This window comes from Nansenia antarctica (assembly GCF_963989245.1).
Source record: "Nansenia antarctica genome assembly, chromosome: 10".
In the NCBI taxonomy this organism is placed as follows: Eukaryota; Metazoa; Chordata; class Actinopteri; order Argentiniformes; family Microstomatidae; genus Nansenia; species Nansenia antarctica.
The window spans coordinates 9,262,447-9,288,521 of NC_137680.1; the positions used below are offsets into that span (position 1 = coordinate 9,262,447).

At 41.0% G+C, this 26,075-nt stretch overlaps 3 protein-coding genes across 4 annotated transcripts in view; 1 reads left to right on the forward strand and 2 right to left on the reverse strand.

Annotated features, from left to right (window-relative positions):
- The window catches only part of LOC308166610 (sialic acid-binding Ig-like lectin 15), a gene marked incomplete at both ends in the record, with an annotated part of 268,304 nt that overhangs the window by 50,335 nt on the left and 191,894 nt on the right, over window positions 1-26,075 (reverse strand). The gene's annotated exons all lie outside the window — the stretch shown is intronic.
- LOC308166396 (CD82 antigen-like) lies at window positions 2,451-10,791 on the reverse strand. 2 transcript variants are annotated; one of them, XM_080540688.1, is made up of 9 exons: window positions 10,633-10,791; window positions 10,400-10,496; window positions 9,842-9,920; window positions 9,380-9,498; window positions 8,585-8,659; window positions 6,307-6,408; window positions 5,579-5,752; window positions 3,805-3,888; window positions 2,451-3,616 (listed from the first exon to the last, which is right to left on the reverse strand). In XM_080540688.1, the coding sequence occupies exons 2-9, from the start codon at window positions 10,463-10,465 to the stop codon at window positions 3,293-3,295; spliced, it is 1,023 nt and encodes a 340-aa protein (XP_080396814.1). In that variant the 5' UTR covers window positions 10,466-10,496; window positions 10,633-10,791; the 3' UTR covers window positions 2,451-3,292. The 2 variants fall into 2 exon arrangements, with proteins under 2 accessions (XP_080396814.1, XP_080396815.1); XM_080540689.1 differs by lacking the exon at window positions 10,400-10,496.
- Window positions 14,886-18,837, forward strand: LOC308166197 (BCL2/adenovirus E1B 19 kDa protein-interacting protein 2-like; the record flags this gene model as incomplete). The annotated part of the gene is made up of 9 exons (XM_080540461.1): window positions 14,886-14,896; window positions 15,263-15,334; window positions 15,710-15,780; window positions 16,200-16,460; window positions 17,085-17,288; window positions 17,430-17,532; window positions 17,720-17,851; window positions 18,434-18,520; window positions 18,735-18,837. The coding sequence occupies 9 exons, from the start codon at window positions 14,886-14,888 to the stop codon at window positions 18,835-18,837; spliced, it is 1,044 nt and encodes a 347-aa protein (XP_080396587.1).

Genomic DNA, 26,075 nt, shown 5'->3' on the forward strand with positions numbered 1-26,075 from the left:
TAGGGAGTGAAAATCTGAAGCGGGTCATAAAAGAGACTCTGCACCCTGGCCATTGTTAAATGGGTACGGGCCCCCAGGGTCCCTGGTTCGATTCCGACCGTCGACATATGTCATCCCTCCTCTCTCTCACCCACCTTTCCTGTCAGTTATTTTCTGTGAAGTGTTTCTCTAAAGCCCAATCCATAACTGTAGATGCTAAATGGGATCCTTGGGACTACACTAAACCTGAACCACACAGCTGTGCGGATGACTACTTGAGTCCTTATATTATACATGTAATAAATTACAGTATGTTCTCTCTATGGGTAGTGTGTTTAACATCCCCAAACAACTCTGAGGAAAAACTTCAGCAGCACACATCCCAAGGTGTGCTGACAATGAACAGAGCTGATACTACCCATGTGAGAACCTGTTCATCATCATCATCATCATCATCCTCCTCCTCTTCTTCACTGGACCAAAATGAGGACAGAGCACATCTCCAGACTGTACTGGATCAGTTCAACTCTTGGTTAGTTCAACTTGTTTCTCAATCATGTGAACATAATAGGATGGGGGTAAAAAGCTGTTTACATTCATGTGTGATCAGGAGTTTTTCTCACTGAATCTGTGTATCCTCAGGCAATTGAGGTGTTGACTGCTGCATTATGGGACAATGTAAGTAAATCTCCAGTGTATTAAAAATAACAAACAGGAGGATTATTAATGCTTTAATTATGAATTTGGCAAATGACGTGCCAACAGTAGGCTATACTTTGAGGTGACATTGGCACCTGTTCTCAGATTCAGATTCATTTATTTATTCAAGGGACAGTGCATATTAATAAAACAAAAATACATTGTAAATACGCCAGAGTTAGCCCGAAAGCTAGTTTTCATCCGCAGTCCCTATGCCATGATGTTTTATACGACTCCCTGGAGGAAAAAAGTACATTTAAAAGATAAAATATAAGTAGACCTAGGCACAAAAAAGTAGACATAAGTAGGGCATAGGGGGTTAAAAGAGCATACATTAATCATGGGTGGTTAAAAAGAGGGTACATATAAGCACGGTAAGCAGACTAAAAGCAGGCAACACAGACTGTACAGGTAAGACATTTAGCTTAAGGGCATAACATACTATTTAGGAGGAGGGCATAACATAGAGGGTTAAAAGAGCATACATTAATCATAGGCGGTTAAAAGGAGGGTACATATAAGCAGAGGGTTAAAAGAGCATACATTAATCATAGGTGGTTAAAAGGAGGGTACATATAAGCATGGTAAGCAGACTAAAAGCAAGCAACACAGACTGTACAGGTAAGACATGTTAGGCGGTACGTATACATTTTGACATAATGACATACATGTAGCGTACAAGTATGACATACAGGTATAGGACAGGACATTTCAATGTTGGCAGGTGTGTGTGTTGATCATCCACTGTTTTAGGTGCTTTCTAAATTATTTAAAGGTGCCTAATTCTTTGAGGTGCCCTGGAATCAGGTTCCATTCTCGTGACCCTCTAACTGACCAGGCAGACTGACTAAAGGCACTCCTCCTAAATGGGATGGTGCAGTCCCCTCTGGTGGCACCCCTTGTGGTGCGTGCTGTACTTCCTGGTCGTGAGATGAAGATGTTAAGTGGTGGTGGGGCTAAATTGTGGATGGTTTTATTGACAAGGCAGAGGTTTGTGTAGGTTTTCAGATTGTCCCAGCTAAGAATGTTGTGTTTCTTCAGTATTGTGCAGTGGTGAAAGTGTCTTGGCTTCTTGTCTAGTGTTTTGATTGTTTGTTTGTATAGTGACTCGAGTGCTTTGCAGGTTGTGGGATTTGCTTGTGACCAGCTTGTTATACAGTAGTTGATGTGTATGAAGTTCATGGCGTGGACATACATGGTAGCTGCCTCTGTTGACATGTAGTCCCTTATAAAGCGAAGTTGGACAGATTGAACTTGACAATTTTACAGACCTTTTTGATATGTGAGACATTTTGATATGTCTCACATATTCTGTCACTCTTACTTCAATATCCTGTGCATCCTGGAAGATGAAGAGAAAGCATCTGACACAGATATTGTGGACATTCACTCCCTGTCAAGAACTCAGAAGAGGATTGGCCATGCAAAAACTATTTCCAGTTTCCACACACCAATCCCTTACCCATCAATAATTAATTTCCTTTTACTATCCTTTGAGAGCCTGTACTTTTGTCATTATCAAATGTTTCTTATTAGGTTGGGTAAGGTTACTGCCAATTGATGATATGATCCCAATGTTGTTGTTGATACAGATCCATTATTGTTCTTGAGGCAGACATGTTTGATGACGATGATGACAACTCAGGGAGCAAAGCCGTTTGCAAGAGGGTATCCATGCCAGTGTATATGATGCACTTTGTGAGATAAGCTCAGCTGGTCAAGCTGAGGAATCTCAACTCAAGTGCTTGACTGACAGACAGGTAAAGGCCATAGGCAAGGCAAAGCAAGTTTATTTGTATAGCACATTTCATACAACAGGGGCAATTCAAAGTGCTTTACATACATTATTTAAAAATACAGTAAGAGGAGCATAGTAAGAAAATAACACAATGAATAATCTTGAGAATATACAAAATGATAATGCATGTACTGGCCTATACTGCACACAGAATGCAATTGTATATACTGTAGTGTTAGTGTTCTTAATTGTTGCAGACTTCTGGACCTGCAAGTCTAGCATGGTTCATAAGGTTTCCATGCTTGCTGATACCATCCTTGCATGTTCCCCCACCATGGCATGTTCAGACTCGACGTCAGCGCTTTATAGAAGTACAGTTAGAGAAATGTTTCTGTCGTCCGATTGTGGCTCTAAAAAACAGCCATGGCATGAATTTTTATATAAGTAATTGTAGAACATCAGTCAGACTGGAATTAACCTTATTTGGCCAGGAACAATACACACCGCCATTGGAATTACATTCAGAATTGGGATCCAAGATGACTGCAGTCTTAAATTTTTTTTTTTTAAAAAATCACATTCAGATGTTGAGTTAATACCTTTTTTGACAAATGTACCTGTTTTTCACCTTAATTAGAATGTCAAATTCTAATGTTGTCTAGCTGTTTTTTCTATAATTTACCAATAAATAGGTCTACGGGCATGGTTAAAAATGGAGGTAAAAAAGGGTACATTTGGTAAAGAATATGTAAATATATGATGGTTTGTGATTATAGATACCTTGACACCCAGAACATACAAAATTATGGACCTTTTTAAAAACTAAATGCCATGGGAATGTTCGGTGAAACCCAAAAGAAATGCGTGACAGTGATTTCAAGAAGACATATTTTGAGAGTCGTGATTTGGCTCGAAGTAGGCATTGTTTGGCTCGTGGTAGTTATGGGCTGGGTTGGAGTCGGTGTGGTTTGGCTCATGGTAGGTGTCTTCTGGGTTGGGGTACGTCTGGTTTGGCTCATGGTAGGTGTCTTCTGGGTTGGGGTACGTCTGGTTTGGCTCATGGTAGGTGTCTTCTGGGTTGGGGTACGTCTGGTTTGGCTCTGGGTATACTTCTGAACTGATCAACTGACTGTGACGTCTGAGCCTGGCTTTCTGACCAAAACTCTGGTATAGGAACACGACCACCACAAACTGCAGCACCTGTGGAGAGAAGAGGACTGCTCAATACTGAGGCTGAACACGAATGGGGTAGAATAGGGTAGTTTGTCTGAATGTATGTTGGGGTTATTCTGGGCCTGAGTGACAGGTGACCTGAATGCATATATTTTGATACGGTAACATATGCTCCTTGGTTGGTAAAGCATGCCACTGGCAACATAGTGACTTACCTGAATGACTATCAGGCTCATATCCATGCCCACTATCGAAAGAATATTCTCTTTCAGCCAACTGCTAATCTTCTCTTCACAGCCCTGGTATAACAAAGAACATACATTATATGTGATATAATTTCTAGTTGCATGGCGCCACCCGTAATTAGCATATAATGACTAGTTTTGTCAAAAACACTTACATGGGGCTGTTTTGAGATTTAAACATTATTTCACTAGAATAACATATTTTCTATCCATTTCACTTTGTTTTAAAGGCAAAATTATAGTGTAAACATACTTTTCATGCCTTAAATGATAAGGTGAATAGAGCTATCAGTTTGAGATGCTAGCTCGTTACAACTGCATCAACTGTAAACGAGTATCCATGGTTCCGCAAGTGTAATAGCCATCCGCTTGTTAAGTCGTGACGTGTTTCCGGGTCCAACGTTGGCTGAGGCGCTGTCTTCGAAATGCCGAAATAATAATAATAATTAATTATATTTATATAGCGCTTTTCCGAGGCTCAAATACCCTGACAATATGGAGAAAACGGGAAAGTGCTGTGTCCCTTGTTGTATGAATAGATCCGAGTCTAAAAAACGATTAAACTGTCATTCTACCGCTGTAGTTCACAGGTACTCTGGTGCGGGGAATTTCTGGTTTGGACCCGGAAATGGCTAAACGTCACATTTGACGTCAGACTTAACAAGCGGATTGCCTCAAAAATAAGTAAGTAAACACCAGGAGTGGATTTCTCCAAATCAGTGTTCAGTAATGCTGTGACTGTAACTGGCTCTTTCTCGCTCATTATTGACACACATTTGTTATGGTTAGAAAGCTGACATCAGAACTCAACTCAAAATATGTTTAAGGGCTTATTATTGATGTTGTCTGCTGGGTTATAACAAGCAATCGCGCTACTACGCACTAACGTATTCCAAATGCCTGTAATCAGGGCAAATTTGTCTGTCTTCCTGAGCGTAGATCACATAAGCTACTCAAGCCACACACAGGTGGAGAAATACACACACAGATGGCTTGAGTAAATAAAATGTAATAAGCCTGCGTTTTGACCAGTGACGTTCTTAGGCCTGGGCATCTGGGACTCGAGCCCCGAATGTTTTCTGAATAGCCCCGGACCTCCAGATCCTGAAAAAATCTACCGCATTACCATCGATTTAGCACATCGCCGTCGATTTAGCGCAAGCTACCACCCGTCAATCAAAAACACAGCAGAAACGTGGGCTGGGCTAAGCCCTGGATGTTTCAAGATGACAACGCCTCTGGTTTCGACATACAGGGGTGTTATGAAGGGTACGTGTCTGTACTTTGCAGGCTGGATTTGAGCTGCACTCTATTCAACAACTGTTATTGTCTGTCTGTCTATGTTGCTTATATCACCATTACGGTTGAAACGGGTAAGCTATTTATAACTGTAAGGTCAGTTATATGGACTTTTATATGGACGCTTTTGGGAGCAGGTATCAATCACCCCTCAGGACGTGATTGGAGATCAAAAAAGGTGTGGTAGTCATGAGAATGCTTCCAGATTTTAAAATGTTTAAAAATTTGGTTTAAACAAAATCTGGGAAGGAAGGGGACATGGGTTTCACAATCACAGTTCTTTTATTATAGTGTCACATCACGCCTGTAGACCCCTCATTGGGATGACTAGTGTTAAAGATATTAGATATCTGTGTGAGAGGAAGAGAGTGAGAGGAGATATGCAATGCATGTCTGTGTGAACAATGCTGATAAGAAAGAGAGTGTGTGTGAGTGTGAATGTTACCTCTGAATGGATGTTTGTTCCATTTCCAAAGAGCATCTTGTATCCAGGGAGGGTGGGGCATTCAGAGGAGTTAAAGCAAGAACAGGGGAATACTGTGTGGCTACTCAGATTCATTGCCTTAATGAATGTGTTCTCCGACCAATCAGAAGGACGTTCTCTACCACAGCACTCCCCCTTCGAACACAGAAACAATCAAAATGTTAGTACCTTATGTTATCAACATACTATTAAAACATTAGCACAGCCTTCCACCTTAAAACACAAATGCCATCCCTGTTACAAGTAAGTATAATAAACAGAGATAGCATATTATGATATACTGTAGGCCTATTATGAAGACTTTTTACATGCCTACAATGAGTTATAGTGCATATAGTGAATTATGCTGTATTGTGTGAGGCTCATAGAAAGTGTCATTGAAAGGCTTACTTGAGAGATAAAAAGCTTACTTGTGTCTTGCCTAAGTTGAATGTGCTCATTATAAGGCCTTCTACATACCTACAATGTGAAATATAAGTGAACATGTGCTCAGTCAGAAAACATAAAAGTACTGTGTAACAGTGATGTCACCTCAGGGTACGGGCAGTGAAGCTAGTCTGAATTCTTAAACTGATAGTTCAACTACATGTAGAGGAACTACTCCCCAACACTGGGTACAGGGCATAATATTATGCTTTTGTTACATTAATGTTACAGTATGGGAAAGACATTTTAGTGGTTTTACTTACGTAGTGTTGCACATTGTCCAGAAGTTTCCACTGTAATTCTGGGCTGTCCATTCCATAGTCAGCAATCATACTGTTCACTGATGTTGTCAGGGTGTCTTCGATCTGAAGAGACACATCTGTATGTATGTAGTATGTCTGTTGGAGATCAACTGTCTGTGCACGTCTGTCTGTCTGTCCGTCTGAGCACACCTGTCTATAAGAACCAGCTTGGCAGATGCTTGAAGACCTTATGGCTTGGTGGCTAAACGCCCCCAGTGTCAAAAGACGACCCACTGAATCTAAGCTGCAAGCAGAAGTTTTAATTTTATGACAACAAACCAGTGCTGATCACTCTGCTTGATCCAAAACTGTGCAGCATTTGTCCAGTGTCCTGACACCACCAATTGACCAGGTTAAATTGTCAGCATATGACAAAATAAGTTATTTCACATTTGAACGTTTATATCATTTTGTTGATATTTGATGTACAACATGAGAATGCAGAAATGAATACAGACATGTTGTAAAACAGAGCCCAGTCAGCAGAGATTTCTAGCGGCAACCAAATGTGGCTGTACAATTTTGTTCCCTGTGGCAAAAGTAGGCCAGCTCTGGCTACCATTCCTAAGAATTATGTTTGCCATGAAAAAGCCAGACCTTGGCCGGCATAAGGATGTGGCCCATGATGCCTGCTCCCATTATCCCTGAAATGTATTCTCGTCATTGCACATGGAATGTACACACTTGATCATGAAAGCTCTCATTTCATCATGTGAAATCCGTTCGACGTTAACAAAAACATTATTGATACGAGCTTCGCTCTTGGCTTCGTGTCCTTATGGTCTCCTGCTGAGATGCGCTGAACTGAGAAACATTATATTGAGTTAATTAAAATAAATGTTCAGGTGGTTGTTTTGCCAAGGTCAATTACCTGGAAAAAAAACATGGCAAATAGTCAAGCTGACTGCTTACTGCCATTGCAGTACTGTAAAAGCATACAGCTTTTAAACTCTGACCTACTGTACCAGGGCCACATTCCTTATACCAGAGCTGGCCCATGAGCAAATTCCAACTCTCGCCTATCACTGGTCCCCCACATTTAGACTAAAAGTGGGCCATTAATGACAGGAAGGTATCAGGGCTGTTATGGAAATATTTAAGTATCTAATTATAAAATAGCCAAAGGTAGCCTGGTTTCTTCAGATTGTATAGAAAAGCTATTTAATTATCTTTTGCAAAAGGAGAACAGTTTACAAGCATGTTAAGACAAGTCTTTAACAGTGAAACGTCTCAGGAAAGTCCAGACACAGGGGGGACATGTATTTTTATACACTCAGGTAACAAACCCGCCCTCAGGTGTGGTCAAACCAATCGTGTTGAGGAAAGGCCATAGATGAGGAAGAGGGAGGAAGGTGATGTGGGTGAATCTGGCCCTCCCTTCCTTACGGTATAACAAAGGTAAGAAAGGAGAGCACCAGAGTGAACAAAAGCTGAGCGACCCCCCTGGTGTGGATCAACATTGCCTTGAGTTTCTTGGCATCAAAGACTATGACAAAAAAAAAAAAGGAGGTGAACTATTCAAATGTATCTGTTATCTAGCAAATGTCGAATCCTTGAGCAGAGGAAAACACTTCTCATTGTCTACTAGACTGAGGTAATCAAATGTTGATTCTTCCCAGACAGACTTACAGTTATCACAAGTGCCAACTGGTCAACTGCATTCAGACCAAAGATGGCACAGTAACTACAGCAATATATCAGGGCCAGATATTACATCCCAGAACTGGCCCATAAGCAACTCTCACCCAGGGCTGGCCCCCCACACACGGACCAGGGCTGGCCCCCCACATACGGACCAGGGCTGGCCCCCCACACACGGACCAGGTCTGGCCCATATAATACTTGCCGTTTCTGGCACTCAGCCCATGTGCCACCACAAGAAAAGATCTGGCCCACAATTGTCTGCTGGCTGGGAAGTGATTGTGTAAAGAGATAATTGTGGTGAAGTAGAAGTGCAATATAACTGATTGACCACACAGTTCAATCAATAGACATTACTGTAGACAATCAATAGACATTACTGTAGACACATCAATTCCTTGGCATGAAAGGGTGGGCTCAATACGTTATTTGATATGTACTTTATACCAACTGCTGGCTTAGGGAATGTCTTCTAAGTAAGAGTTAGGATGTCTCATGATGCTAGAATAGTCCACTTTATACGTATACTACTCTCACATAGTAGGACCTACAGTGTTTTCTTCTCTGCGATGTACAATGAAAATGTACACTGACTTACCTTCCCACGACTTAGCAATAGGACAAATGTGACAAAGAGCTGACCAAGGACAATCATGATGAGGAGTCCCATGTACTGAGGAAGAGAAAGAGAACACACAAGTTACACACACACACACTACAATCTGACACTGTCCAGTAACTTGACACGAAAATGTACATTTCCCACTATTATACTGTAACCCCAAAGTAAAACACTCACCAGTATTATGACCCGAACATGAACTTTCACCAGTATTATAACCCCAACATGAAAATTCACCAGTATTATAACCCCAACATGAACATTCACCAGTGTTATAACCCCAACATGGACACTGACCAGTATTATGACCCCAACATGGACACTGACCAGTATTATAACCCCAACATGGACACTGACAGTATTATAACCCCAACATGGACACTGACAGTATTATAACCCCAACATGGACACTCACCAGTATTATGACCCCAACATGAACACTGACCAGTATTATGACCCCAACATGAACATTCACCAGTAACCCCAACATGAACATTCACCAGTATTATGACCCCAACATGAACACTGACCAGTATTATAACCCCAACATGAAAAACTGACCAGTATTATAACCCTAACATGAACACTGACCAGTATTATAACCCCAACATGAACACTGACCAGTATTATAACCCCAACATGAACACTCACCAGTATTATGACCCCAACATGAACACTGACCAGTATTATGACCCCAACATGAACCCTGACCAGTATTATGACCCCAACATGAACACTGACCAGTATTATGACCCCAACATGGACACTCACCAGTAGTAAGAGCAACCTGTTCCCCAGATAAGCACCTGCACATCCTAGAGCGGTTACACCAATCACCACCAAACCGATGATGAAGAGTCCCCCAGCAACTATGTTCATCTCCTCATCTCCTATATAAAGACATATATACACACATAAACACACACAAACACACATACACAACACACACACACACACACACACACACACACACACACACACACACACAATCGCTTGAAGTGCCTGCATGTACTTTCATGTGTTATAATGCATTTTGATAGATACAAAAAAAGTCCCATTAGGGATTGAATCACATTAGGTGACCTGAAACAAACAAAAAAAGAGCAAATAGTCTTACAAGAGCAAATAGTCACATAGGAACTTGGACGGTTCACTCCCGCTACACATATTAACACACACACACACACACACACACACACACACACACACACACACACACACACACACACTTACTAAAACTAAGAACAGCAATGAAACTGCCTTTGTCGAACAAGATCCACACTGCACATCCAAGCACACTGCATCCCAGAATCTGTGTAGAGAAGTTAGAAAGCATGCTGTCACGTAGAGTTGTCTAAATTGACTTGAGACTCTAACTACACAAATAAACAATATTAAACATTATATTAAAGATATGACGTCAATGGGAAAAGAGCAGGTCCACACCATCACAGAGACAAAGCACACATTCCTCGACTGTGCTCATGTGCTGACTGACTTCTAACGAGTGCCTAACATTGTTCACATCTTTACTTACTCCATATATCTTTTGATAAAGCTTTTCTGTAACGTCCAGGCCTGACATCATACCAGTCTACCTTTAACAATGAAATATCTCACTTAACGGGACATTCCTTGACGGTCTTCCATTGATTTGGAGAGTTTTAGGAATAATAACAGCCTATATGCTAATGTTTCTACTGACCCTAACCCTATCCATGTGACATCTAACTGTTTAGCCATGGTTACAGCTTTAGAATGTCATGTTCTAGTAAAGCTTTCTGATCTTACCAGAAACACAGAATTTAAAACTGCTGAAAAGAATTTCAGAATTTGTATCTTGTCCTCAACCTTCATGATGGTCCTGATTAGTAGTGCAAGTCTCTTTCTGTGGAAATAAGGCGCACGCACACACACACACACACACACACACACACACACACACATTACACACACACAGTAATGAGGAGTATGCACTTGTTTCTGTCTGTGTTAATTTTATATGATAGAGCAGCAAGGTTTACCTGTGTGCTATGTGTTGTCTGACTGTTGTCCTTCTCTGTTGCGGAAGGAACACCAGCCAAATCCTGTTCTTACCTCTCTATCCACCTGTCTACTTATACAGAAATTAGTCAGACTCATTACATTCTCAGGAGTTGTCTTTGTACTTTAATCCCCTCTTTGCGTAAACACACTGCTTCCTTTTGAATCACCTTGAGCCCAGTTCCTTATTGTTCATCAATCATTAACTTCATTAACCATTAACCCCCCCCCCCCCACACACACACACACACACACACACACACACACACACACACACACACACACACACACACACACACACACACACACACACACACACACACACACACACACACACACACACACACACACACACACACACACACATACATGTAGTAGGAGTAATATAACTTGTTTAATGATTTAATTTATGCAATTTACAGGGACAGTGCACATCAATGTAAATGTGCCAGTTAATGTAGTCTAATTAACGGTGATTTACTAGAACACCTGTGGGCGGAGTGATACTTAAGCAATATCACACTCGACGTCGTGCTGTTATACTGAATATCAGCACGGCTGTGATGCGGCCTCGTACCTACGCAATGTCACTCAATGTTTGTTGCTGTCCTGTTGTTTACTTTGCCTACTGTATGTTGTATGTATCGTCTCTGTTGCACTTGAAGCATGAAAGTACCATGCCCAAGACAATAAAGTATAATCAATTATACAATAAAGTATAATCAATCAAGCACCGACCGCCGCACAGGTGTTCTATTAAATGACCTTTAATTAGACTACATTAACGGTCGTTATCTATCAGATTATCTGTCAGTGTGTTGGTTTCAAAGAAAGATGGATATTTCCAAATATAACATTTGAGTTAAATTATGAATGGTCATCAGAAGAGGACGAATGGTCTGAAAACTTGCTAAAAAGTCACTGGAGAGTGGAGACCATCATCCACCGAGAACAGGAAACAATGGAGCAACGCAATCTGATGTGATCGAGTCACATTTCACTGGTTGCGCAATAAATGGAAACGTACAGGTACATGTACACGATACAAAGTAGCTAGCCTGCGGGTGTTTGTGTTCAGGTTACTCGGCAACAGTCCAGTTCCTAGTTCAGTTGCGGAACAATTTTTTGTTGGTGGATCCAAAATAAATAAATGATTAAATAAACAAACAAATCATTATCTGTTGTCGCTTATTACTGTTAACTAATAAATGGCGCTGTAGAACTGTTGTATAAAAGAGAGAAGAGAATGAGAGAGAGAAATAGAGAGAGAGAGGGAGAGAGAGAGACAGAGAGAGAGAGAGAGAGAAAGAGAGACAGAGAGAGAGAGAGAGACAGAGAGAGAGAGAGAGAGAGAAGGAGGGAGGGAGGGAGAGAGAGGGAGACAGAGAAAGACAGAGAGGGAGAGAGAGAGAGAGAGAGAGAGGGAGAGAGAGACAGAGAGTGACAGAGACAGATGGACAGACAAAGAGTGACAGAGAGAGATGGACAGACAGAAAGAGAAAGAGAGAGATGGGCAGAGAGAGACAGAGAGAGAGAGAGATCGGGTTATTAGTTCCCACTTTTACTTCTTCAAATCTACCTTCCTGTGTCCAACAGTATACTGTATTTGCCCAATCCCATTGTGTAAATATGGAAATAACAAACAAACATAGGTCACATACCTGGCAGCCTTTCCGCTTCATAAACGGCCAATCATGCAGAACAGTCTATTAAACTGTAGTGAATTAATACAAGTGAAGTCTTCTGAGGTAACCCCCAAAGCAAATACTAGGCTACTTTATCTTAGCCAATCAGTGGGCTTTGTATCTGGTGACAGCCTCTTCGAAAAAATATTCATGTTGATTACATTCACACACACTCACACACTCACACACACACACACACACACACACACACACACTCTCACACACACACACACACACACACACACACACACACACACACACACACAGAAAGCAAACGCTTTCCTCAACAACTCCATTACCTGTTTTGGGGACGATAACTGTTACGACCACCACAATATCACCTTTCAAAAGACTTCCACAACTGAATATACATAATAATGAAGAAGTAAAAGTGGATATATATCTATTGCTTACTTGAATACATGCATCATGCCATCTGCTATTTTGCATAATAGTGTGTATATGTATACAAGCAACAGTAAAGGAATGTTTTTTTATCATGCTAAGGTGGGACGTATGGGAAGCACATGTCTATATTGTATACATTTCTGAATGAAATAATCTACAGTATATATAAAACAACTGACAAATCTAAATGGGTCCAAGAGTTTTTCCAGGAAAGATGCCTAGTCCGTATTTTTATGGACTACTCATGGCATATTGGCAGAGGGTGCTGTTAGACTCAGTTGCCCTGAGACCTTGTCAAGTGTCACATTGGCAGTGCAGGTCAATGACAACTAGAGGACGCACACAGAGTAAGACCAGTTGTTCACTTTTGTGGTGTGTTTTCTTTCTCCCTAGCCACGGCACTTGGACATGTGTGTCAAAGGGAGCCATGTGTGTTTGAGCTTGGAGCTCTTTAGATATTAAGAAAACAGGTCCACGGGCAGCTCTACCAGAAGAAGCTTCTCTTTTAAGTTTAACATCATAGTGATGTTTTTGTGTCGCCTTGACACGCCTCCCATGATTCTCTTTGTGTCAACATAGCTGTGTGACGGCACATGAACAAACAAGCCCAACAACAATGTTCATGTTCATTGAGGTCAGGTTTGCGCATTACTGTTGTTATTGAGCTATCTGTATTGACCAATGAGCATATTGCAATGACCATAGAATGTTGGTAACACTGTGCAGCAAAACAGTATACTACTACTGTATTTCTTTTTAATATACAGCTGAGAGATGGGGCTAAAGAAAAGTAACTTAACCCCTCTGAAAAACAGATAATATCTCTCATTATAGTGAAACGGACAGTCCATGACATTGACATGATCATCAATTCACCAGTCGTAGCAGGAAGAGTAATCTAGCTCACGCCAGGGGCCATGGCAGTCGTCGTGATAGAAGAAGAAAGAAAGTATATATTTTTTTTATTTTTATAAAAAATAAATTATAAATTGACACAGGAGAAGCAGTACAAGGGGGGAAGTAGAACATCTTAGGAGACACAGTAGCAGCACAGTAGCCGGGCAGCGTGACTGCCGTGCTGGCATTGGGGTCAGTCGGCCAGCAGCCAGGTAAGAAGATGTGCTTAGCTCATGAGGCATTTACTGTATAACAAATTAGCATTGGACAGATTATGTTTCCAGATGCCAGATACCATATTGTGCCTTTAGGGTCTACCTTTTGGGGATTTATAAAATGGTTCTAATCAGTTTACAGACAGACAGCTATTAAATAGTTTTGAATCAATTAAAAGAACTATTAGAAGCCTATGATTTAAATCTTAAATCTTATTCAAGTTATATAGGCAATGGGGTTCTGGAGGTATACACTCCTAACATCTCTGTATGTGGATTTGGGCATCAAATCAAACTTTATTTTAAGTGCATTTCACACAGGTGTCTCTGCACACTTTACAAAGACATATAAAAACAGTATATACAATATGGAATAAAACACTATTAACACAGTGAGATAATGACAATGGTAATGGAGGAGGGAGAGTTGCTACAGGCAACCGTATGCAGAGCTCAAAAGGTCTTGAGGTTGGACTTAAAAATGGTAACTGTCTCTGATCCCCCTCTAAGAGGCAGGCAGGATATTCCACAGAAGTGGTGCTCCGTACGAAAAAGCCCTGCCTCCAGCTGTATTCTTTTTTTATGTGGGGCCATCTTTGGGTCTGAGTGTGAGTGGGTTGGTAGGGGTTGATCAGGTCTACTGAATAATCAGGTGCATGGCCATTTAATACTTTATAAGTTAAAAGCAAGACCTAGAAATCTGTTCGCGGTTTGACTTACAGCCAGTGTAACGATGATAAAATAGGGGTGATCAACATAGGGGTGATAGGGGTGATGTGATCAAATGTTCTGGTTCTAGTCAGAAGTCTGGTGTCTGCGTTCTGGACCATTTGCAGACTTCTTATGGCTGTGTTGGAGGAGCCAGATAGTAACGCATTACAGTAATCAAGTTGTGATATTATGAAAGCGTGAATCAATTTCTCTGGGTCATGAAACGATACAAAATTCCAGATCATAGCAATGTTGCCAAGGTGAAAGTGCTCTAGATGTGTTTTTGATGTGTACAGGCTACGTTCAGGGTCAAGGATCATGGCACCAAGGTCCTGACATTATCATTTTGTACAACACTGCAGCCAACTACTTTGTATATGTCATACCTCATATGAGATTTCTGTGCTTTGGAACAGTAGCATAATCTCAGTTTTAATCTCTGAGTTAGGGATCAAGACGTTGCTACTTGCTAGATATCAAATAGTCTTCAATATTGTTTACTCTCCTAATGTTATTCAAAGTTCTGATAACACTTAATGAGTGAAAATGGTTGTAATCTATCCAGTCTTTTTTAAGTCAGTGGCCACGAAGAATGACTAGAAACATGGGTAACATGTTTAAGTTCCATTCCAAAAATGTGAAATTCTTGAGCCAGACCATTGAGACACAGCTGTATTGTTCTGTCTTCCCTCTAGGAGTCCAGAAGCGGTGCCCTACATCCAGGACATGGAGCTGAGGGAGGAGTGGCAGGATGAGGAGTTCCCCAGGTTAGTGGCAAGCTTGTGGTAGTCCACCTCTTGGCCGGTTCAGACAAGGACAAATTATACATACATTTAACCACCAAAAGGAAAACTGGGATGGGTCGTTCAATGTCTCTGTCATCTGTTAACACAGGGGGAAATATTTGCCTTTTTGGATGGATATGAAAATGTTGTCCCTTGCATGAGTTTGTGTGTACTTGGCCACCAATGAATAATCGTTTTAGTAAGTGGTGTTAGTGTGCATGTGTGCTTACTCACAACTGGCGAACATGCATATTTAGGTGGGCTTGCTTCACCTTATATCAGTCCAAACCTTTCAGCTAGAAATAACTTCATATCTCTTTGCAAATCTGCATATTCATACAATACTCCTGTCTCCAGGCCTCTTCCAGAAGACACCCATAGTCAAGAGGAGGAACAAGAGAGCCCAGGGGTCAATGGAGAGAGACCCGGTAAAATGAACATTTAAAATACAGTAAATCTTCCCTGTTTTCTATTCATAAACATGATCTTTGTTCAAGCTATTAATTCTATATTGACCAACAGTATTAATGGTTTTGGTCAGGTGGACACTGAAAAGGAAGGGGGAAAGGTTCTAGGGGGAAGGGGCAATGGAACAAAATGGAACGTTATTTATAAATTCTAAATGTACTCTTGAATTGAATTGTTCTGATCTTAATTTTTCTCAAGGGAAATTCAGGTGGTATTGGAATTAGACAGTACCATAAATACACATATGAGCATCTTCTAAGCTTATAAGCTTAAACTGTAAAGCAAAAACCTTTTTGGTGCATAGTTCAACATTTTGACAGAACTGCATACTCATTTACATACTCAATATCCCACTGTACCTTTCTGTGTTTGGACCCAGCTCCGCCCACCAGCTTGGCCCTGTCTGGGAACCCCGGAAGGATGAAGCGTCTGGTGGCTCCCACGATCAGCTTGACCCTGGAACGCACAGATTCAACGGATCGCAGCGTGGTGTCAGGTGACGAAGGCTACTCGGCCGCGGCCCTCTCTCCCTCAGCCGATGATGACACAGAGCTGGACATCAACCTGGAGGCCCTGGAGACCCCGTCAGACAGCGAGTCCTGCACCTTCCCCAACAGCATGCACGACCTGGAGTGGGAGGGTGAGGAAGAGAGAGAGAGATTGGGGGAGTAGAGATGATAGAGAGTCAGGGACTGACAGCCAGGATTAGTATGAGGGTAAGCAAGATCGAAAAAGACAAACAAACAGACCAATAGTTTGAGCTTGAGTTGGAGAGACAGACAGACAGACAGACAGACAGACAGAAAGCATGTAAATTGGGCACATTATGAATGCAATGTTGGATGATTCCCCCAGCTACTAATAAATTGCACAGCACTTCTGGCAGTGGAAAGTCTAATCCAGTAGATGTCTCCCTATAACTACATATAACCGGTTGCCTATTTTGGTGACCAAAACGTGCATTTTAAGTAAGAAAGGTATTGCCTGAACACAAATACAGCCTCCACACACAGTATGATACAGCAACAGTAAGTAAGCAACGGTAGACAAATACCACATTACCCCCAAAACGTCTCCCTGATACAGACATGAAAACAATAAATATGTAGATTTCGCACGTACCGTGGTAAAAGGCAGAACTGTTAAAAGTACAGATTTAGTGCAACAATAAGTGGACAAATGCAGGATACAGAATTGCAATATCCACAATTCTCAACTGACTTCTGACCACTTGCACCACCTTGTGACCCTGCCTCTCCTCCAGATGACCTCCCCAGGCTAGGGCAGGTGGGGGAGGGGGAGGGGGTGTCTGGCACCTCAGGGTTAGACCAGGCGGAGATGGGCTCCATGGAGCTGGACCAGGTGGACAGCAGGGGGCGCCGGTGGCGGCGTTTCTCCATTGCGGGGACCGAGACCCACGTCAACATGAGCGTGCTAGAGCCCTACCTCCAGGTGCTCTCTCACGGAGGTGAGATAGCATAGCAGATACCATACATTGAGTAGAAAAACAAAGCTAATTTGTATCAGTGAGTCCCTGGTTCCCAAATTAATTGGAAAGATTGCACCATGACTGCATGTGATTTCTCACATTGTTCCCACTGGTCTCTAGGTTATTACGGGGAGGGAATGAATGCGATCATCATGTTCTCCTCCTGTTACCTGCCAGAGAACACCATGGAGAACTATGATTACGTCATGGATAACCTCTTCAGGTGAGTAGAGTCCCACTACCCCATTTTTTAAACTGATGTTGCATTAACATTGTATGTTTATCGTTGGATATCCATCATGATGGAAAATGCTACTGAAACTGTGTGTATGGAGAGGGGACTACCGGTATATAGAAAGGATTGATATTGAAAGTATAGTGCTGATCTATGCCTTGTTGTGTAAACACAGGTACATTGTGGGGACACTGGACCTGATGGTCTCGGAGAACTACATTATTCTGTACCTCTGTGGCATGGCACCCAGGAATAAGATGCCCGCTATCAAGTGGCTCCGGCAGTGTTACACCTCCATAGACAGAAGGTACAAGTTCCGAGACAATACCTACTGGGTGATGTGTGTAGCCTATGCCCTATATCTCCGCTGCATTTTTATCTGTCTGGAGGGGGAAAGCCCGATCTCTGACAAGCCATCTACTTGTATTTCATACTTCCTGTGTAAGGTAGTGTTTACTAGGAGTAGGATTTCCAGGGGACAGAGATGTAGCCGGGAATCCATCTATGAGTGAGCTCGTAATAACGGGTGGGCAAGACAAACAATGTGAGTTTTGAGGGTTATATCCACGCTTATGTGCTTATAATTCCCCAAATGTGTCATTTAGACACAATAAACTTGTTGGGCAAATTTGCAATGTTGTGATGGATAGAACTTTTGGGGGCAGAAACCTGTGATACAATAATACCCTAGTGATTATTGGCTTGAACTGCAAAAAGTCCCGGCTTCTCTGAGACAGATGTGACATCACTGTTAGACTTGAGTGCACTTCTTGTGAGGTCTGAAAAGGTCACTGCTCAAATCTAAATGGAATGTCTGTATACATAATTTAGTATAGTGTAAAATGTTGAATGTGGGTCTACCTTAGTAACTGTGCTGCTCTCCTCTCAGGTTGAGAAAGGATCTGAAAGGACTGTTTGTGGTCCACCCGGCCTGGTACATCAAAGCTTTGATCACAGTTGTCAAGCCTTTCATCAGGTGAGCAATCAAAAATTTAATTCTTTCTCCTTGGAATTCCAACCTCCTTTCTTATTTTTGTGCTTTATTGAGACAGAAAGGAAAGTGACTTAGGGCTCAAACTCAAAAGAGATAAGGCTCGAACTCAAAACTTTGTTGTGGACGTGCAGGACGTAAACATTAAGAGTTAGGTATCATGTTGATCTTTAACCTTTGACCCTTATGTTCTACACAGCGAGAAGTTCAGTAGGAAGATCCGTTTCATCCGAACCCTGCAGGAGCTGTCAGATTACATCCCTATGGAACGCTTGCAGATTCCTGACTGCATCCGAGAGTGAGTGACTAGCTTCCCTTAGACACCGGAGTAGCCTAGCACAGTGGCCACTAACCCTGGACCTGGAACACAGGGTGAACAGGCATTGGTTCCAGCCCAGCGCAAACACAACTCATCAAGGTCTTAATTGTTAGTTGAGTAGTAATTGCCAAGCTGGAGTAAAAAAGCCTGTCCACACTGAAGCTCTCCAGTGTGCGATTGGGTCACCACTGAGCAAGTATTGCACACTTGAATAATGCAGACGACTTCCAAGTGTGAAAGAAGTTTAAAACATTCACTTTACTTTCTGAACTTTCTACTGGCGTTCAATAACTTTAAGATCCCTAAGTCCTCTGAGATCTCTAAGCTGGCTTAACAGTGCTTGACATTGAGCTTTACTCAGTAATCACCACAATAACCATATCTTAAAATACTAGTCTGCAGTCTTAGCATAGTGTGAATGAGCCATATGTGATAGCAGCTGTTGAAACCGGGAACAACACTACTCTACACTAACTAGGTAGCAGTGGGGATTACTCACCGAATCCATTGCATTTCAATATTTTGGCTTGACTAGTGAGTGTGTCATTGATTTTAAACAATGTTGACATTTATTTACATTTTTGATTAAAAGTCAGAACATTTGCTTGCCGACTTCCCAGTTTCACCACCTGCTGTCACACACAGTATGTCTAAAGATAATAATAATCAAAAAATAATAATACGAAAGGGGGATGTCTATTTTGTATGCCTAATATTACTATGCATCCCACACAAGCAAGTAAGGATATGCATAAGAAAACAATGCTTTGATGTCTGATATTTATATGGATTTGGGGAGGTTAATTGTAACTTCCCATAGTGACATTTTTTTGTTTTCTCCAGGTTTGATGAAAAAATTAACAAGTGAGGAGCACGTTGTGCAAAGTGGCAGTGTACATATAGAAAATAAAGAGTGGACATTTTGAGTGGAAAAGTGATGGGTGGGTCAACACTGGAGCACCCAGGAAGTGCATGCTGACTGACATGGAAGTTCAAAGGTCGGCTGGCCCATATGACACCTTGACTGGACGTACAGCACTTTTCTTGCACAATTAAAGACTTTAAGTGTGTACAACCACACTATTTATTTATGAATGACTTTGAATGTAGTCATTGGGAGAGTGGTTACATTATGTTTTGTTGAGGGATTGATCCTTCAAACCTTTACAATCTTGCTGACCAAATTGGCACCATTTAATGTTTCACTACCAATGTATCCTGTTTGTCTGTACATACGGTGGTTCTACTCAGCCATGGCCTATCACTGCATACAATATATTGCATGGTTGCATTCAAGAACACAACATTTCAAAACATGCATTTGCAGACCAAAGAATTACTGGGTTCGCCCAAATCCGAAAATCTGAGACCTGACCCAGGACCCCAGCCGGGTCCATAAATTATACTAGACTCGGATCCGGGTCAGATATTTTTCGTTTGCCAGGTGCCTTGGGTATATAGAACTACAGCTGATTTACAGAGCAGAACCAGATCACAATCTTTAATTGTCAGTATATCAATCCCAGGCTAAATTGTGACATGGTCTGATTAAAAGGTCCCCAAGTAAGGCAGGTTGTAAGCTTTAAAATGATGTGTCATACATTGACATCTGAAAATAGTTGAAGAAGATATGACCTTTTCACCAGACCGTATCACAATTATTAGCCTACCAAAAACCTTTTCAGACAGACAATATAGCTTAAATTGCACTTCAATAACTGTATTTATCATACCAAGTGTAACCTTTCAGACAGAGGAAGAAGTGCTGCTTCTGAAGCATTTGTACCCTTTCAAGTTCACCCAAACTTTCTTCAGATTGTCAAAATCTTTCTTCAAAATGCCAAACATGTTGGACAGGATTATGCTAACTTGCTTGCGCCGCCTGCAATTGTTCATATCTGATTGATTGACAGTTCAACTATTGATTGAATTAGATTTTCTTTCAATAGTTTTCAAACTGCATGTCACCATTCTTGAATGGAACCCTGCCATGTTACACATGGATATAGAGGAAAAAGCTAATGTTAGAAATGCTCATCTGTTACAAAAGGTTTGATGTTACTGTACTGTATATTAATCCACTGCAATTTGTATACCTAGAATCAAGGTGCAACCTACAACCGTACAAACGAACATAATTATATAAAGGTATGGTCAAATGAAAGGTTCAGATAGTTTTCTGTTACAGTTGCTTTCATTTTAATGTTCTCTGATACAATACTTTATCTGTGGGCTCAATAGGTTCTAGCTCGGAAGTACAGAACTTCAACAGTCAAATTATTTGCGATGAGGATGTAATGCTTTACTCCTTACTTGAATTTGTTTGATGTGTAATGACAGCCAGACATTAAAGCCACAATCTGTAATCGTGAAGCTCTTTTTGGATATACTGTAAATATATGACACTGTATGGTATACTGTACCCATTGAAGAGTATTCCTTTTTAGGGCTATACAGATGGATTGATTAGTTAATCAAACAGGCTAGGGTTAGGGTTAGGGGATGTACATATTTCAGACCAAGGACAATAATGTAAAGCTAGAATGAATGACATGTAGACAAGTATACAATAGTGTACCAAGAAAACTTGGTTCAAGCAATAAGAACCCTTTAGTCTTAATCTATGCAAATAGGAATTTCTTCAACTGATTGTAGCTTAAAAATGGGGACTCTTATTTTCTTGAGAATGTATATTGAAAGTTTGATTCTGACCTCATAAATTATGAAGAATTTTACTGTATTTAATTGTACTGTACTGTTCCTGCCTATAAACCCAAGCCTTTTGACAGCCTCCCTTCAGAAGAAAAATGCATTTAAGGTACCATCAACCCTGATAAAAGCTTTCTGATATCCATTAAACCTTTTAAACTATTAAGCTTTTTGTAACTCCAAAACCTCTCATCCATTGACCAACCAATTCTACCACCACTCAACAAACCAACTATCTACCCACTTCCCTGAAGTATCTCTCCGTCCGTCCGTCTGTCTATCAATAGAGAGTTAGTACGATGGTAGCATAATGGTGCCCAAATTACTATAGAAGTTGATCGTACCAAGCGGAAAGCCCTCCGTGTGAGCACAGGGACACAGCACTGTAAAACAGAGACACTGTAAAACAGAATTAAAAGTTTATGAATAAAGGTCATTCCCAGGTTTCCCCATCACTCTCCTTTTTTGGGGAGCACAACATAATGTGTGTGTGGTCTTTACTGTACACTTCTTTACTGTACACTTGTTTAATCTTGTTTTGTGCACACATTTCTTTTCAGCATAAAGACAATGTGAACCTCTCTTCACCTCACCCAAATAGGGAGTGAAAATCTGAAGCGGGCATAGGTGAAAGTGGGCCGGAACGGTCCGGTGCTGCGTTCCGGCAAGACTTTCTGTGCCGGAACGCCGTTGGGGGAAGAGATGCAGCTGCCTGTCAATCAAAATCCGATTGCTGCAGAGTGCAGAAGCAATCACAATCCATAATTTCCAACAAGGAAACACATGGCTGACGTTATATTTCGTTGCGTCTATTTTAATACCTTTGAAAAGGACATGTTAACCCGCTTTACAGTAGACCCGACGCGACGCGACGTGGTTGGGTGGGCAGCACTGGGCACTGAGACAGTCCGACCGGGATTACAGTCGCGCCGTATGGAAGCATATAGTGGACTTTATTCAAATGTTAATGCAATTTGAGATTGCATTTGTATGTTCCACTTTTGCATGCATTCTTTCAGACAATATTCAAATTCAAATGCAATTCTAATGATTTGCATTTTCATTTTCATGTACCTGATGTGCACATTCGCTGTCAATATTAAAATGATAATGCAAAGCCATTTGACATTTAATTTTCAAAGTCATGCGCTGCTTTGTAGCTGACAAAATTCAAAAGTTCATTCTAATGTGAAAATTACTATGCAATCCCAAAATAGCATATTCATTTGCCACTTTTGCCTGCGTTATTTGAGTCAATATTCAAATTGTAATGCAATAATGTGATACGCAATTGCATTTACATGTTCTAGTAAACACATCCGCTTTGTAGCTGACAAAATTCAAATTTTCATTCTAATGTGAAAATGACTATGCAATCCCAAAATAGCATATTCATTTGCCATTTTTGCCTGCGTTATTTGAGTCAATATTCAAATTGTAATGCAATAATGTGATTAGCAATTGCATTTATATGTTCTAGGAAACACATCCGCTCATTAGAATTGCATTTGAATTTGAATATTGTCTGAAAGAATGCATGCAAAAGTGGAACATGCAAATGCAATCTCAAATTGCATTAACATTTGAATTTAGTCCACTATATGCTTCCATAAGCAAGCCGTGTTGCCACATTGGGCTACTTTTGGTCACACTGGACGGGTGGATTCGGCAGCTTTTAGACTGGTTGGGCTGGAAATTGTCAATTCCATCTGGCAACCCTGGTAGCAAAATATGTGCATACGTATCTGGTAGCCTACTGGTACTTTCAAATCGCATCGTATTATTATTATTATTAATAATAATAATAATTACAATTTACAATACAAATACAACAATTGGGGGTCCCTCAAAGAAAATGTGGGCGCACTGCGCGCGCACAACATCAACCTCCAAGGCTTGATTCTGACCCAGGAAAAACCCTGGTATGTACTGTATAACATGATAGCCATCTATGAGCAATGCACTGTATATAAGATGATGACCACGGGTCTTTCTGCTGCTGACCAAGGGGTTGAGTTCACTTGATGAGGCCCAATTTTGTTTTAGACTCTGTAGGTATTTGTTTATTAAGACTTAAGATATATTATCTGAATTTCTCTTGTTTTATCAAATGTTCCAATTATTTTCATTTCTTGTGCTGGTTTAAAATTGCAGGAAACTAGCACAAATAATTGTGTGGGAGAGAGGGGCCGCCGCTACCAAAACGTCCACAGTTTTGGGTCGCTCCACCACCAAAAACTCTCACTCCAAACTTTTGGTGAAACTTGGCAGCCCTAAAGTGTTTCTAATTTCGACACCAACACCACGATGTGTGTGTTCAGGGATGCATGAAGCTGGGGGCAGGAGGAGAACAATATGAAACGATGAAGGTTGGGGTAGTAGCCTATAGTTCCTGTAAGAAACTCAAACCACTTTCACCCCTGGAAGCGGGTCATAAAAGAGACTCTGCACCCTGGCCATTGTTAAATGGGTGCACGCCCCCAGGGTCCCTGGTTCGATTCCGACTGTCGACATATCCTGCATGTCATCCCTCCTCTCTCTCTCACCCATCTTTCCTGTCAGTTATTTTCTGTGAAGTGTTTCTCTAAAGCCCAATCCATAACGGTAGATGCTAAATGGGATCCTTGGGACTACACTAAACCTGAACCACACAGCTGTGCGGATGACTACTTGAGTCTTTATTATACATGTAATAAATTACAGTATGTTCTCTCTATGGGTAGTGTGTTTAACATCCCCAAACAACTCTGAGGAAAAACTTCAGCAGCACACATCCCAAGGTGTGCTGACAATGCAGAGCTGATACTACCCATGTGAGAACATGTTCTTCATCATCATCATCATCATCATCATCCTCTTCTTCACTGGACCAAAATGAGGACAGAGCACATCTCCAGACTGTACTGGATCAGTTCAACTCTTGGTTAGTTCAACTTGTTTCTCAATCATATGAACATAATAGGATGGGGGTAAAAAGCTGTTTACATTCATGTGTGATCAGGAGTTTTTCTCACTGAATCTGAATGTATCCTCAGGCAATTGAGGTGTTGACTGCTGCATTATCGGACAATGTAAGTAAATCTCCAGTGTATTAAAAATAACAAACAGGAGGATTATTAGTGCTTTAATTATTAATTATTAATTTGGCAAATGACGTGCCAACAGTAGGCTATACTTTGAGGTGACATTGGCACCTGTTCTCAGATTCAGATTCATTTATTTATTCAAGGGACAGTGCATATTAATAAAACAAAAATACATTGTAAATACTAGTTTTCATCCACAGTCCCTATGCCATGATGTTTTATACGACTCCCTGGAGGAGAAAAGTACATTTAAAAGATAAAATATAAGTAGACCGAGGCACAAAAAAGTAGACAGGACAAGCATTTAGCTTAAGGGCATAGGGGGTTAAAAGAGCATACATTAATCATAGGTGGTTAAAAGGAGGGTACATATAAGCATGGTAAGCAGACTAAAAGCAAGCAACATATAAGCACGGTAAGCAGACTAAAAGCAAGCAACACAGACTGTACAGGTAAGACATGTTAGGCGGTACACATACATTTTGACATAATGACATACATGTAGCGTACAAGTATGACATACAGGTATAGGACAGGACATTTCAATGTTGACAGGTGTGTGTGTTGATCATCCACTGTTTTAGGTGCTTTCTAAATGATTTAAAGGTGCCTAATTATTCTCGTGACCCTCTAACTGACTAGGCAGACTGACTAAAGGCACTCCTCCTAAATGGGATGGTGCAGTCCCCTCTGGTGACACCCCTTGTGGTGCGTGCTGTACTTCCTGGTCGTGAGATGAAGATGTTAAGTGGTGGTGGGGCTAAATTGTGGATGGTTTTATAGACAAGGCAGAGGTGTGTGTAGGTTTTCAGATTGTCCCAGCTTAGAATGTTGTGTTTCTTCAGTATTGTGCAGTGGTGAAAGTGTCTTGGCTTCTTGTCTAGTGTTTTGATTGTTTGTTTGTATAGTGACTCGAGTGCTTTGCAGGTTGTGGGATTTGCTTGTGACCAGCTTGTTATACAGTAGTTGATGTGTGTGAAGTTCATGGCGTGGACATACATGGTAGCTGCCTCTGTTGACATGTAGTCCCTTATAAAGCGGAAGTTGGACAGATTGAACGTGACAATTTTACAGACCTTTTTGATATGTGAGACCTTTTTGATATGTGAGACATTTTTGATATGTGAGACATTTTGATATGTCTCACATATTCTGTCACTCTTACTTCAATATCCTGTGCATCCTGGAAGATGAAGAGAAAGCATCTGACACAGATATTGTGGACATTCACTCCCTGTCAAGAACTCAGAAGAGGATTGGCCATGCAAAAACTATTTCCAGTTTCCACACACCAATCCCTTATCCATCAATATTTAATTTCCTTTTACTATCCTTTGAGAGCCTGTACTTTTGTCATTATCAAATGTTTCTTATTAGGTTGGGTAAGGTTACTGACAATTATTGATATGATCCCAATGTTGTTGTT